At 34.5% G+C, this 14056-nt stretch overlaps 3 protein-coding genes across 6 annotated transcripts; 1 reads left to right on the top strand and 2 right to left on the bottom strand.

Annotated features, from left to right (window-relative positions):
• Positions 1 to 1679: 1679 nt before the first annotated feature.
• LOC105761106 (uncharacterized) lies at positions 1680 to 2604 on the top strand. Its single transcript, XM_012578800.2, has 3 exons — positions 1680 to 1960; positions 2041 to 2266; positions 2373 to 2604. The coding sequence occupies exons 1-3, from the start codon at positions 1817 to 1819 to the stop codon at positions 2486 to 2488; spliced, it is 486 nt and encodes a 161-aa protein (XP_012434254.1). The 5' UTR covers positions 1680 to 1816; the 3' UTR covers positions 2489 to 2604.
• Positions 2605 to 3202: 598 nt separating this feature from the next.
• LOC105761105 (F-box/FBD/LRR-repeat protein At4g26340) lies at positions 3203 to 5082 on the bottom strand. The gene is made up of 3 exons (XM_012578799.2): positions 4050 to 5082; positions 3826 to 3966; positions 3203 to 3755 (listed from the first exon to the last, which is right to left on the bottom strand). Exons 1-3 carry the CDS (start codon positions 4995 to 4997, stop codon positions 3474 to 3476), a joined length of 1371 nt encoding a protein of 456 aa, XP_012434253.1. The 5' UTR covers positions 4998 to 5082; the 3' UTR covers positions 3203 to 3473.
• Positions 5083 to 9650: 4568 nt separating this feature from the next.
• LOC105761107 (pentatricopeptide repeat-containing protein At1g09190) lies at positions 9651 to 13661 on the bottom strand. 4 transcript variants are annotated; one of them, XM_052623051.1, is made up of 4 exons: positions 10965 to 13661; positions 10699 to 10846; positions 10518 to 10607; positions 9651 to 10185 (listed from the first exon to the last, which is right to left on the bottom strand). In XM_052623051.1, the coding sequence occupies exon 1, from the start codon at positions 13484 to 13486 to the stop codon at positions 12029 to 12031; it is 1458 nt and encodes a 485-aa protein (XP_052479011.1). In that variant the 5' UTR covers positions 13487 to 13661; the 3' UTR covers positions 9651 to 10185; positions 10518 to 10607; positions 10699 to 10846; positions 10965 to 12028. The 4 variants fall into 4 exon arrangements, with proteins under 4 accessions (XP_052479011.1, XP_052479012.1, XP_052479013.1 ...); XM_052623052.1 differs by having other exon boundaries at positions 9651 to 10181; XM_052623053.1 differs by having other exon boundaries at positions 9651 to 10178.
• Between the last annotated feature and the right edge of the window lie 395 nt (positions 13662 to 14056).

Below are 14056 nucleotides of genomic sequence, written 5' to 3'. Positions count from 1 at the left end.
AACATGATATAGGTAAATTTGAAATGAAATTAGTATGTTTTTAAATTGGATTTTGAATGATGCCTTATTGATATGTTTCGATAATAAAATTGTAGTACCTATGAGGGTATATTAATTAGGCATCTAGGTTGATTGTTTTGATATGTTTTAAATATATTTGATTGTGTTTTGAATTGGTTGAAAGGAAGAAAAAAAAAGGAAAGTGAGACATAAAAGAAAAAAAATTAAATTGCTCAAAACGAAAAAATATGGGGACCAATGGTAGAATTTAACCCAAAATTTTTGTTTGAAATGATGATTTAACGTGCCATGTCAGCTTACAATTATACCATTAACCGTAATTAAAGACTCAGTGACTAAAATGTTACAACACGATAACATAAGTGACTAAAACGTAACATTTCAAATATAAGCGACTAAAATGTAACATGAGACAAACAAAAGTGACTATTTTGATATTTTACCCTAAATCTAAATTTGTAATACTAAGTATTGTGCATTCATTCAAAACTACTTTCAAAAATATTTTTTAATATAATTTTATTTGTATCTGAATTAAATAATTGTTATGGATAATTAAAAACATATTTAATTTGTTTAATTCTTTTATTAAAATAATGTATTATCCTACATTGCATGCATGTTACAGAGGGTAATTAGGCAAGGGAGAAACAAAGGAAAATCAAAATCAAGAGTGGCTTTAGAGCAATTATAGAAATCAAATCTGTTTCTGTGAATACCAGAGATATTCCCTAAACTATGAACCAACAACAATTCTTTAAAATTCTTTAACAGCTTCACTTAAATATCTCTACCAAATCTTAGATTTTTATTATTAACAATATAATATAAAAATAAGCAATTTGTACATTTACTCATTACACTTTAATTTATTATTAATCTTATGATTCTATTATTGTTAATGTATTAAACACAAATATCAAACGCGACCGGTTTTAAAAGAAATAAAGAATTCAAGCATCGTATCTTCTTTAATTGACAGAACTTTAGAACGTTAAATTAATGATACTTGGTTGTCAAATAATAGATTCTAAAGAACTTAATCTTAAATTAAGGAATTCGTGTATTATTCGAGATAAGTTCAACCATAAATTTAACCTTCAAATTATATTTTTATTTCTTAAGAACAATTTTTTTGTTAAAATATACTACAACTATCAATTTCTTCTTATTTTACTCATAAGGCATGTAACATCCCATAAAAATGTTAGGTAAAATATTAAAAAATTAATTACAGAATTAGTATATAGTTTAAAGACCAGTTTTGCATTTAATCCTTCAAAATGGTCAATCACACTTAAGAGTACCTTTTTCCGGAAAACAAGTAGAAACACATATCAGATGCATTCGTGTGTATGTATATATATATATGATATAAGAGCTGGTTAACAAGACTTATAACCAAGATATAATATTAATAGCAATAGAGATCCTGTTTTAGAAGTAACAAGTTCCTTTAGTCAAACTTTATGATTTTGTGCATGTGTCTACTTCACACAACATAACAAGCTTTAAACTACCAGTTTTGAATCTCAAATGTTGCAGACGCAAGTACAAAGTTGGTGACTTGTTTCACCAACTTACACTCAACGCCATTATATTCATTTTTTCCAACTCCTAAACACCCTTTGGCAAGCTACCAACCATCACCTTATTCAAATCCAGGTGGTCTACTCTTTTGGTTTCTTTCCCTTTGCTTTTTTTTTTCTTGGGGGGGGGGGGGTGTTACCAATCCCTCGAGTATCAAATAAAACCAGTCTCTCCTCCAAGCTATTTGGTCACAGCTGCTGCAACAATGGCAGCTCCTACTTCATCAAACCTCAAGTGTTTCAAATTCATTTTCATTGCCATATTCTGCTGCAACGTTAACTCAGGGAATTCTCAGAATTTCCCCGCACAATCCCTTGCAAAAGCGTTCTTTTGTTTCAACAACAAATATGTAAGATTTTAATGTACTGTTTTGTTTTAATGTAAATATTCATTGGTAATTTTCTTTTTTATGGATATATATATACACAGATTTATACTGGCTGCGACGAGGCTTATAGATTGAATGAGAGTGGTAACCTTAACGTACCACGTGAAGCTACTGACATCTTCTGCAATGGACCTTGCTTTGCTGAGACACAGTTAGTGCTTAAATGTGTTGACAACATTTTATCAGACTTCATATTTTATAACAAGGCCACCATTGGAGACGTCACAAATGTACTCCATGCTGGTTGCAGCTACACAAACAGAAGAGGTAATGTCATTGATTTTCTCTTATTAAAATGTCATATACTATCTATATCAGGATTCCATATATTATTCTTCCTTTTTTGTCTGAAGCTTTTTCACCCTTTTGTCAGGGAATTTCGATGTGGGAGATTATTTTCAGGGTGAAATAAGCGAGGCACCAAGATTGCGCAGCTTTATCATCAGCTTGTCTACATTAACACTAATCATTGGCTCTTTTATGTTTTAGTCTTATATCTGCTCTACGGCGAATTGGCATTGTATAACATGCATTATTTCTAATATATATACACATACTGGCGGTTCTTTCCAAGTTATATGAACAATAAAATAGATTTTGTCTGATATCATAGCATTGAAGAACATGATACTCACTGATATACTGGAATCAAGCAGGATTATAGCTTATAGATTTTGGAAACTAAAGCTTAACTTGTCTCCGTGACATCAAATTTGCAGCGACACAGAGAGATTAAAACATAATATATTAACTGTATATAAATATATAGATATGAAGATAGCATGTGATATGCCCTCCCCTCAAATTCAGTTTCAAGATATGATAATGACTAGCTACCCCACCACAACCAAGATTAGGCTAAGAAGGCTCATCCTTTACACTGGTGGCCTCCTTTTCTTCCTTCTTTGGTGTATTCACCACAGCAGCAGCATGATGGTTTCCCTTGGTGATATATGGTTTCAGATCTTCTTCCTTCTTTGGAGTGCATACATAGATCCTATATCCACAGAAACTCTGCCTTTCCATTTCTGCTCTTTTCTTTCACTGCTAGCTTCTGGGGTTGGGAGGTTAGAATCAAAGCAAAGGGCAATTTATGCAACTATGGATGGATGGATGGATAGAATGGAGTGTGGAGTAGTAGTAGTTTATAGAAGCAGAAGAGACCAATAAAATTCCTATTGGATCCTTTCATCTTTCATGAAACAGTAATCCCTCAATGTCTCATTAATTAAATTGAGTGCAATGTATAATCCAAAGAGGATTCATAATATGCTTCAAATCAAGTGCATCATAATAATGTTTCATGGACAGTTCACAAATTTTTTAATCAAATTAAACACTATTTCCCATCAATGTATCACCAAAAGACTTGCACTTCACTCTCAAGCAAACTAAAACATATTACTTTTTTCCTATCCATTTTTCCATCAGCAATAAGCACTTGCTGTACACTCCATTAACAAACCAATTCTTGTTATCTTGATGTACCACCGGCCGGAAAATCGGAAAACACAATCTTGCATCCGCCCGTCTTTGGAGATTCCCACAGTTTCCTCCTCAAGTCCATACATGAAAATGGAGTGACAATCATCTTTTTCAATACCTTTCCCTCATGCAGAAGATATAAAATCAATTCAATTTCGTAGCTTGTTTGGCCTTCAGGTGCAATGATTTCTACCGTTTCGAGGTGTGATACCAAACACGGTGGGACTGGCACCGGAGGACTCCATGTCATTGGTCCGGAGATGAAGTGATCCTGAGGAAGATGAAGGGGGAAAATTACACTTATTCTAAGTGATCATGAAATCCTCAAAATTGAAACTTACCTTATCAAAGATCAAGTGCTTCAAATGAGGTGAATGTTGAATAATGGAAGAAACAAAATACAAGTCTTGGCAACTTCCTATTTTCAAATGGGTCAAATTGCAGAACTCAGGTAAATTATCAAGCTCTACCTTATTAGCCATCTGGATATGAAAACAGTAATCATATTTAATATCCATGTATGTATGAGATATGATCAGCATAGTTAAAGGTTAAAACAACTTACAAATGTACGGTGCGTGGACCATTCAAGTTTTTGAGCATTGGAGATGCCTTGGAAAAGCTTCTTGACTGATATATGGCCATGATGACCGAAAGATGAACCAATATCCATAACAACAGAAACTAAAGAGGGTGAAACACTCATGCTAAAACCCAACATAGAATGTTCCACAAAATGAAGATGTTCAAGTTTTGGTGCTTTAACAACAAAATAACCATGAAACCCTTCTTCACGTTTCCATCTTAGTATCTTCAATGAAGGTGAAATAAAGTAAAAATGCGGGATTGATTTAAAACCAGTATCCCCGGGTTCCATGTATAGTTCTTCAAGAACAGGACAGCCTGATAAAAGATTCTTCAACGTGTTTTCTTCCTCGAATCGGACTTTAACAAGACGGAGATACTTAAGACTCAATAAACAGGCAGTTTCAAGGACATCGAAACAGATAAGAACTCTATTAATGGACTCTAAACTTAGTGTTACCAGGTTTTGGCATTGAAACAATGTAGGAGGCATATTGAGAACCGGAAATGTACAATCAATCGAAATAGAAAAATCAAACTTTTCAAGATCATTTGTACTTACCGCATCAACCCATTTGATGAGATATGGGCTGTGTCTATGCCTAATGAAATCTGCATAACCAAAATAATATGAAAGGGTGAAGGCTTTTACCGGAAATATCATGTTATCGCCAAATAAAACCCCATTGATGAAGTTAATGAAAGTAGTTCTTCGTCTAATCTCTTTGTCAAGAGACAAGCGTTGATCGAAGCGCCTCACACATGATTTATTATTCAAGTTGATGCTATGAGTCAAAGTCCAAACCTTTTCCCATCTTTTTGATAAAATCATGGTTTTGAAAGCATCCCTTAGTTCCAAAAACGACAGAATGTGAGCCAAAACATCGTCCGATAAGTTGCTGATCCTGTCTTGTTCTTCGTCCATCATCGTCTGCCTCTCTTTTTTTTCTAAGTTCCTATGATGTTAAAGGCACATAGATCTTTTGGAGGCATATAAGATTATAAAAGTTATACCCAAACGTTAACTCTCGTTAAAGCTAAACTCTATCATCCTTCTAGAGATTTATCCGATTCGTCATGGATTATCTTTAATATTTAGAGGACTTAATTTATTGGGTAAACTACCAAAACATTCACTTTTACTTGTCTTATGTTATATTTTAGCCGCTTATATTTAAAATGTTACGTTTTAGTCACACGTTATCGTGTTGTAATATTTTAGTTACTGAACTGTTAATTGACGTTAACGGTGACACAGTAAGCTGACGTGGTACATTAAATCATCATTTCAAATAAAAATTTTAGGTTAAATTCTACAAGTGGTCATTGTATTTTTTTGATTTTGAGCAATTTAAATTTGTCTTTTATGTTCTTTTAACTTTTTTTTCTTTATTTTTCATTCTCTTCTGCTTCTTTCTATTTACCTCCCTTCTTCATTTCTTTTAACTCGTTCACAAGCTTGGCTCACTTGAAAAAATTAAATTGTTCAAAAAAATAAAAAGTATAGGGACTAGTTGTAACAAATGGAAAACAAAGAAAAACTATGTTGAAAGAAATGGAGAGAGGAAAACAGAGGGAGAAGCAAAAGAGAAAGAAAAAAAAAGTTAAAAGAAGAAAATTAAATTGCTAAAAACGAAAAAATATGGGGATCGATTGCTTACCGTTACACCGTTAACAGCAATTAACGGTTCTATGACTAAAATATTACAACGCGATAACGTAAGTGACTAAAACGTAATATTTCAAACATAAGTGACTAAAATATAATTTAAGAAAAATAAAAATGATAATTTTAGTAGTTTATCCTATTTTGACCTGTTTGCATTTCTTATAACTATCAAAATCATATGATACAACTATTACACTTCGTCCCATTGCTTTCTTAACACTCTTTTTCTCATGCATCCACCACTTGAAGTTGAAGGAGATCAACCATGCCAGCAATTCATTATTAAGTTGGGCCAAAATAAAATTTTATAAATTTGAAAGGTCAAAATAAAAAGAGGCTTAAATTGAATACCTCATAACTAAAATGGACTAAAAAAGATATTATACCCCTTAACTAGGAGCGTCAAAGGCACTACCTACCCTCCTAATATAAATTGCCTAATTAAATTACAAGAGTGAAGCAACACAAAAACTAGAATTCCATCCTTACTCAAATTTCATGTATTATACATATAAAGGACTTCATTAATAGGTATGCTTTTGTATATTATTCTTCCCTTTATTTACTTTTTAACCTTTTTTAATAAAATTAAAATAATTATTTAATAATTAATTGGAATGCATTGTCAAAAATTAGATAAAACAAATTAACATAATCTTTTAAAGATTAAAGATTCTTTTTATAGAAAAGATTAAAGAGTTTTAATTCAGATAGGAGTATTACTGAAACATGACAATATACTTCTCAAATAGCAGTGAGAAGAGAAGCAAGTTTTCAACTATACATATATATATATATGTATAATGATGACTAGTTACACCCACCACAACCAAGATTAGGCTTAGAAGGCTCATCCTTAACGGTTTCATTCTCTTCCTTCTTTGGTCTTTTCACCACAGCAGCAGGTACTGGAACTGGTGCAGCTTGATGGTTTCCCTTGGTGACATCTGGTTTCACATCTTCTTCCTTCTTTGGAGTGCATACATAGCTCCTATATCCGTAGCAACTCTTCCTTTCCATTTTGGCTCTTTTTCTTTCACTGCTAACTTCAAGAGTTGGGATGTTATAAAGAGGGCAAACAAGTTTTGCAACTATGGATGGATGTATGGAATGGAGTCAGGAATAGTAATTTATAGAAGTAGCAGAGCCTAATAAAATTCCTAATGGATCTTTTCATCTTTAATTTGTTCATAAAACTAAAATTCCTCAAACTTAGTGTCCCATTAATTGAATTAGTACAATGTACCTTGCAAATTTCCTCGTACAGGAATGAACCCAAATAGGATTCATCAGGTCCTATCTATTTGCTTGTTAACCCCTCCCCTATTTTTAGACCACCAAGCTTTCATGCCAGTTAACTTGAACCCAAAATCCAAATCAGACTCAAACTTTGTCAACCATAAAAAGTTAAAAATCCAAGTTCGTCCAACTTGAACTTGAATTACGACTCAAATCTGAAACTGATCCAATTCAAGAATACTCGAACTCGGAATGACTTGAACCTCAAGTGGTCAGAATTCAAAGTGACCCGAACCAAAAAGAACTCAAACTCAAATCCAATGACCCTGAACCAAACTGACAAAAAAATTAAACAAGAATAGTTCCCAGTCAACTAACACGAGCTGAAATGATCCAAAAATGTAATCACTCAAATTTATCCAATCCACTGACAAGTATATTTTCCTAACTATTTCCATTAGCAATGAGCACTAGTTGAACACTCCTTTTAACAAAACAACTCTTGTTATCTTTGACATACCACCATCCGAGAAATCGGAAAACATGATCTGGCATATATGAAAACAGGGTGATAGCCATCTTTTTCAATACCTTCCTCGCATGCAGAAGATATAAAGTTATAACGGATAAATGCACTTTATGCTCAAGGGAAAAAGACTATTCGATTATTGGGGCAATGGGCAATGGGCAATGGGCAGTTTATTGAAGCAGAAGGAAAATTAGATGTTTTTGTCAGCATTCCAACATGTGCTAAAATAGTTTCTGATGTATTGCTAGTGTCTGATATTGATTAGAACTTACTCAATGTTAGTCAGCTTAGGAATTGCATGATTTATTATCCATATGGATGTGAACCTATATTTGTTTCCATGAATCAAAGAAGTTTTGTTTTAATTTGGAATTTAGTAGCTTCTAGTACTTATATTGGTAAAGTTGAGGAAAGAAATTTGTGGCACAAAAGGTTGAGGCATGTGAATTAGAAAAGCACTTTGTCATTTGTACAAAAGTGATCTTGTTTTAAACATCAAAAGTTCTTGAGCATAGTGAAGTCCTTGGAGTGTGTCAGTTGAGGAAGCAAAGAAGGCTTCCATTTATAGCAAATAAAGCTTGGAGAGCAATAGATAAATTGCATCTCATCCATAGTGATGTGTGTGGAGCTATGAAAATACTAACACTTAATGGAAGCTAGTACTTTATCTTGTTCGTTGATGACAGTACCAAATTTTGCTAGGTTTATTTCTTGAAGCAGAAATCAAAAGTTACACTTCTGGAAATTCAAGGCTTTTGTGAAAAATTAGACTAATTGCAAGTTAAGAATCATTAGATAAGACAATGGGACTGATATACGTCTCACATGTTTGGAGAGTTTTATGAAGTAGCTAGTATTGAGCATCAATTGGCAAATACTTATTCATCAACAAAATGGGGTCAATAAGAGAAAAAAAAACAGGATTGTTATGGAAATGGCATGATGCCTTCGGTTTAAAAGGAACTTGCCTAAGAAATTTTAGGCAGAGGCTGTAAACACCCTCAATGTCTCCCTTAAAGGTTTTTAGATGCATATGTTATGCTTATATTCCAGAAGCCAAAAGAGATAAGATGGAAACTAAATATCAATTTGGAATCTTCGTTGGTGACACCAGCAAGAAGGGTTATAGGATTTTTTTATCCTTTTACTAGCAACGTGTTTGTAAGTAGAGGTGTTAACTTCAGTGAGCATGCATCTTGGAATTGGAGTAAGTCTGAAGTTGAGCATTTTAAGGAATGTCGGTTTGGACTTGGTTTACCTCAAGATCAAGTTGAAGTTGAAAATAATGAAAAATCTGATGATGAGCATCCTATAAAAGATACTGCACCATTTTCAAATGTTTATTAAAGATGCAATATAACAGTTTTAGAACTTGCTAACTTCGAGGGAGCTATCTTTGAAGGTTAGAAAGAAGCCATGCAAAATGAAATGTCTATGATTCATAAAAAGTAGACTTTGGGTGCTACTTGATATTCCAATGCATAAGATTGTTGTAAGTGTTAAATGGATGTTTAGAACCAAGCTAAATGTCGATGATTTTGTCAATAGATTAAAAGCAAGACTAGTGGTAAAAGGATATTATCAACAGTTTAGAGTGAACTATTCTGAAACCTTTGCACCAATGGTAAGGTTAGACACCATTAAATTGTTGCTAGCTTTGGCAGCTCAAATGGAATGAAACATCCGTTAATTTGATGTTGAATCAGTGTTCGTAAATGGTTTCTTGAAGGAATAAATTTATATCGAGCAATCACCAGGGTTCATTGTCGAGGGAAATGAATCAAATGTCTATTAGCTTAAGAAAACCTTGTATGACCTGAAGTAGACACCCAGAGCCTGGTATGAGAGGATAGATAATCACCTGCTGAAGTTGGGTTTTGAAACGAGTCTAAGTGAGCCTACCCTGTAGGTTAAGAAATCAAAAGAAGAAACTTTGTTGATGGTATCTTTATATGTTGATGATCTCTTGGTAACTGGGAGTAGTGAACAATTGTTGATATCAAACTTTTAAATCATGCATATAAACTACTTTTACTGAGTTAGTATTGGACTCGTAAAGCTAAACTCTACCATCCATTTAGAGGTCTATCCGATTGATATTTAATATTGAAATGCATTGTCAAAAATTAGATAAAACAAACTAATGTAATCTTTTAAAGATTTAAGAGTTTTAGTTGAGATAAATAGTAAATAAGATATTATTCTCTTACATGATAGGATGAGGCAGCTTATACCCTATAGACTTCGGTAACTAGACCTCTTTATATAAACATTTGTAATTTGAGGGGTATTACTGAAACATGACAATATTCTTTCTAAAATAGCAGTGAGAAGCTAGTTTTCGACTATAATATATTAACTGTATAAGAATAGTATGTGATATGGGCTCCCCTCTAACTTTGTTTCTAGATATAAAAATGACTAGTTACACCCACCACAACCAACATTAGGCTTAGAAGCCTCATTCTTAACACTGACGGTCTCATTCTCTTCCTTCTTGGGTATTTTCACCACAGCAGCAGGTACTGGAACTGGTGCAGCATGATGGCCTCCCTTGGTAATATCAGGTTTCACATCTTCTTCCTTCTTTGGAGTCACCATTGCTTCCTTCTTTGGGGTGCATACATAGTTCCTGGAACCGCAGCAGCTCTTCCTTTCCATTTTTGCTTTCACTGCTAGCTTCAGGAATTGAGATGTTATAAATAAGGCAAAGGGCAATTTTTGCGACTATGGATAGATGGATGGAATGGAGTGCGGAAAAGTAGTAATTTATAGTAGCAGAGAAGAGACCAATACAATTCATATTGGATCCTTTCATCTTTCATGAACCAAAAATCCCTCAAAGTTGGCGTCCAATTAATTAAATTGTGTGCAATGTATAGGAATGAATCAAAAGAGGATGCACCAGGTCCCCTCTATTATCTTATGAACCCCTCCCCTATGAATTGATAAGCTCTTAGACCACTAAGTCTTGAAGCTCTAATTCCCCTTTAAGTCAAGCAGAGTAATACCGTTTCCTATCAATGTATCAGAAAAGAATTGTACTACATTGGAACCGACCCTGGAGACCTCCTGGTTAATGGTCCATGGATGACGTGATCCTGAGGAAGATGATGGGGAACATTATAAGTGAAGGATAAAAAACTATTAACTCATCCAAAGTGAAACATGAAATCCTCACAACTAACTTACCTTATCAAAGATTAAATGCATCAAATGAGGTGAATGTTGAAGTATGGAAGAACAAAATGCATATCTGGGCAACTTCATATTTTCAAATGGATCAAATTGCAGAACTTGGGTAAATTATCAAGCTCTTCCTCAACCATCTGGAGGAAGCCTGCCACATATGAAAACACTAATGATATTAGTATCAAGCCACATATGAAAACAGTAATGATATTATCAAGTATGCACGACATAGCTATGTTTATCAAGGGGGAAGTTAAAGAACTTACAAATGTAAGGCGTGTGGATAATTCAAGTTTTGAGCATTGGAGATGCCTTGGAAAAGCTTCATGATTGATAAGGTAACCCAAAAAGTTAAAGAGGTTGAAGCACTCATTCAAAAACCCAGCAGAGAATGTTCCACAAGATCAAGATATTCAAGTTTTGGTGCTTCAACAACATAAAAAACTACCAAATCTATCAGAATGTCCTAAACGTTGCCATCTTAGAATCTTCAATGCAGGTGAAATAACAGAAAACTTCTGGTTTTTACTAAAATCAGATTCTGATTGTCTGAGTTCCATACATAGTTCTTCAAGAACCAGACAGCCTGATAAAAGATTCTTCAATGAGTTTTTATCCTCAAATAGGAGGACTTTAGCAAGATGGAGATTCTTAAGACTTCAAAAACTGACCTTTTGGGGGGCATCCAGACAGATAACAGCTCTATAAATGCAATCTAAATTTCAGATTACCAGCTTTTGGCATTGAAAAACGGTAGGAGGCATCTTGATAGCTAGAAAGTTACAATCAATTGCAATACGAAAATCAATCTTCTCAATATCATTTGTACGTGCAGCATCAATAAATGTGATAAGATATGGAATATTTTTATACCTAATATGATCTGCATGACGAAAATAATGTAAAAGGCAGAAGCTTTTTACAGGCAGTATCCTGATATCGCCACTTAAAACCCCATTGACGAAAGTTAATGAAGCCAGTTCTCTCAGAGACTAATGTTGATTGGTTATTCTTGCTGATATTGTGTCAAAGTCCAAACCTTTTCCATCTTTTTGATAACAGAATGGTTTCCATCTATTTATATGATGTTAAGGTTAGGATAAAACCAATCACTTTAGAGATCTATACGATTGGTATCTATGTGTGATATTAAGGCCCCGCCTAATTTAATTCTCAGAGAATAAAACAAGGAAATCTCCAAAAGATTCTACAGTTTAAGCTTTTGGCATTTGGTGGTGGAACAAAATATAAAGTATCTAAATAGAGGGAAAGGAAGCAGGTTCAGATTCTATAATTATCAAAATCATATAGTACAACGATTAGAATGTAATCACCCTGTCATGCTTTGCCCTACTGCTTTTTTAACACTCTTTTCCCTCATCAATACTCTTATTTCCTCTACTTCATCCCATCTCCCTTCTTCTGCATAAATGTTTGACAACAATACATAATTACCTGAATTCCATGGTTCAAGATTGATAAGTTCTTTAACAGCAAGTTCTGCAAGCTCTAGTTCACCATAAGTGCGACAAGCACTGAGCAAAGAACCCCATAAAGTAGCATTAGGCTGAATATGCATGCTCCTAATCAGGTCATAAGCCATTCTCACGCATCCACCGCGTGAAAGGAGATCAACCATGCATCCATAATGCTCAAGTTTAGGATCAATATGGTAATTTTTGCTCATTAAATCAAGCAACTCTTGCCCTTTTTCAAGCAACCCTGCATGTGTACAGCATGTTAGCACCCCTATAAAAGTCGCATCATTAGGCCTCTCACCATTGTTTATCATCTCCTCAAACAACTCCACTCCAAGTTCTCCTCTTCCATTAAAAGCCAGACCTGAGATCATGGTATTCCATGACACAACGTTCTTACAAGGCATATCTTTGAAAACCTGAAGGGCCGTTTCCAAATTTCCACCCTTACTATAAAAATCAACCAATGCATTTCCCACGGAAATCACGTTTCGATAAAGCTTGCTTGACTCGGCATAAGAATGAATCCATTGACCAATATTAACATCCCCTAAATGAGCACAAATAGGCAAAACAATAACCACGGTAGCTTCATCAGGTTGGAACCCCAGCTCCCTCATTTCGTGAAAAAGTTCCAAAGCTTCACTATGCCTCCCACTCTGTGCTAAGTAAGAAATCATCGAATTCCATGAAACTACACTCCTCTCGCTCATCTGCCTAAATAAACTTAACCCCAAATCAACATCCCCTCTCTTGCAAAACCCACGAATCATCAAATTCCAAATGATGACATCCCTTTTAGACATTCCATCAAACACCTTCTTTGCTTCCTCCATTCTCCCACTAGAACTGTATAACTCCAGAACCCCAACCTGAACCGAGCCAAAAAGCTCGAACCCAGATCTAAGAACTTCCCCATGAATGCATTGTCCGATTCTTACATCACAAAGACCCGAACATGCCTTCAGCAAAGGCGAAAACGTGTATTCATCGGGAAAAATCCCGTGAGCTTTCATTAAAGAAAACAAGGTAACAGCTTCTTCAAAGGGACCATTAAGGGAGTACCCTTTGATCATGGAGTTAAAAAGCAAAATGTTGGGGTTGTGGGTCTGCAAAAACACAAGGTTCGCGTAGTCCATTTTGTTGAGGTGACCACAAACAGATACAAAATGGGAAAGGATTTGGTTGGATTGGTGAAGACATTGACAGATGAAATGAGCATGGATTTGCCGGAGGTTGCATCGAGTTTTCTGGCCATGGAGGAGGCGAAGGATCTTGCGCTCCACCACTAAGGATGCTCTGCTCATCATGTTATTTCTAATGGCATTTGAAGCTATGTCTTTTGTATTGAGTCACATGTATGATATGGGATATATTTTGTGGGCGAATTTGCATAAAGTAGTGAAGAACAGCTAAATAAATAGTCAGAATTCAAGGATTTGGTTCCAACCGTTGCTATTGTTATGAGTTTCAAGGTGGAGGTAACCTGGCATTAATATTCTTAGTTCTTTTCATTTAATTGGGATACAAGTTAATTTATCCCAACCAAAATATAAAATTTACAAAGCAATGTTTACAAAATCGAATTAGTGGTCAAATAAATCAGGTTACTAATTTAATTAATCTATTCAATTCGATTAAATAAATATTAAAACTTTGATTTAACCAATTCAACCACTTGATTCAATCACTTCTTTGTTCGGTTTACCCGTTCCATACCGGTTCTCAAATCAATATTATTTTTCGAAGCAATACCCCAATCAATTTTCGATTCAACTGGTCTAGTCTAGTTCAAACAACCTTCGACACAAGTTAAGGTTGATAAGTTGACTTCATTTGTTTGTGTTTCACTCATATGGTGATGATATAAATGGGTCCAT

This window comes from Gossypium raimondii, chromosome 11 (assembly GCF_025698545.1).
Source record: "Gossypium raimondii isolate GPD5lz chromosome 11, ASM2569854v1, whole genome shotgun sequence".
Lineage (NCBI taxonomy): Eukaryota > Viridiplantae > Streptophyta > Magnoliopsida > Malvales > Malvaceae > Gossypium > Gossypium raimondii.
Note: the sequence above shows the minus strand (reverse complement) of the source record. Positions and strands in the feature narration are given on the sequence as shown.

Excerpts from the sequence above, each read along its gene's own strand:
- LOC105761106 (XM_012578800.2), top strand. The coding sequence starts at position 1,817 with ATGGCAGCTCCTACTTCATCAAACCTCAAGTGTTTCAAATTCATTTTC. Across the intron at positions 1,961-2,040 it reads TTTGTTTCAACAACAAATAT|ATTTATACTGGCTGCGACGA; the intron begins GTAAGATTTTAA and ends ATATATACACAG. Across the intron at positions 2,267-2,372 it reads CAGCTACACAAACAGAAGAG|GGAATTTCGATGTGGGAGAT; the intron begins GTAATGTCATTG and ends CCCTTTTGTCAG.
- LOC105761105 (XM_012578799.2), bottom strand. The coding sequence starts at position 4,997 with ATGATGGACGAAGAACAAGACAGGATCAGCAACTTATCGGACGATGTT. Across the intron at positions 3,967-4,049 it reads GGTCCACGCACCGTACATTT|ATGGCTAATAAGGTAGAGCT; the intron begins GTAAGTTGTTTT and ends TTTCATATCCAG. Across the intron at positions 3,756-3,825 it reads AGCACTTGATCTTTGATAAG|GATCACTTCATCTCCGGACC; the intron begins GTAAGTTTCAAT and ends CATCTTCCTCAG.
- LOC105761107 (XM_052623050.1), bottom strand. The coding sequence starts at position 13,486 with ATGATGAGCAGAGCATCCTTAGTGGTGGAGCGCAAGATCCTTCGCCTC.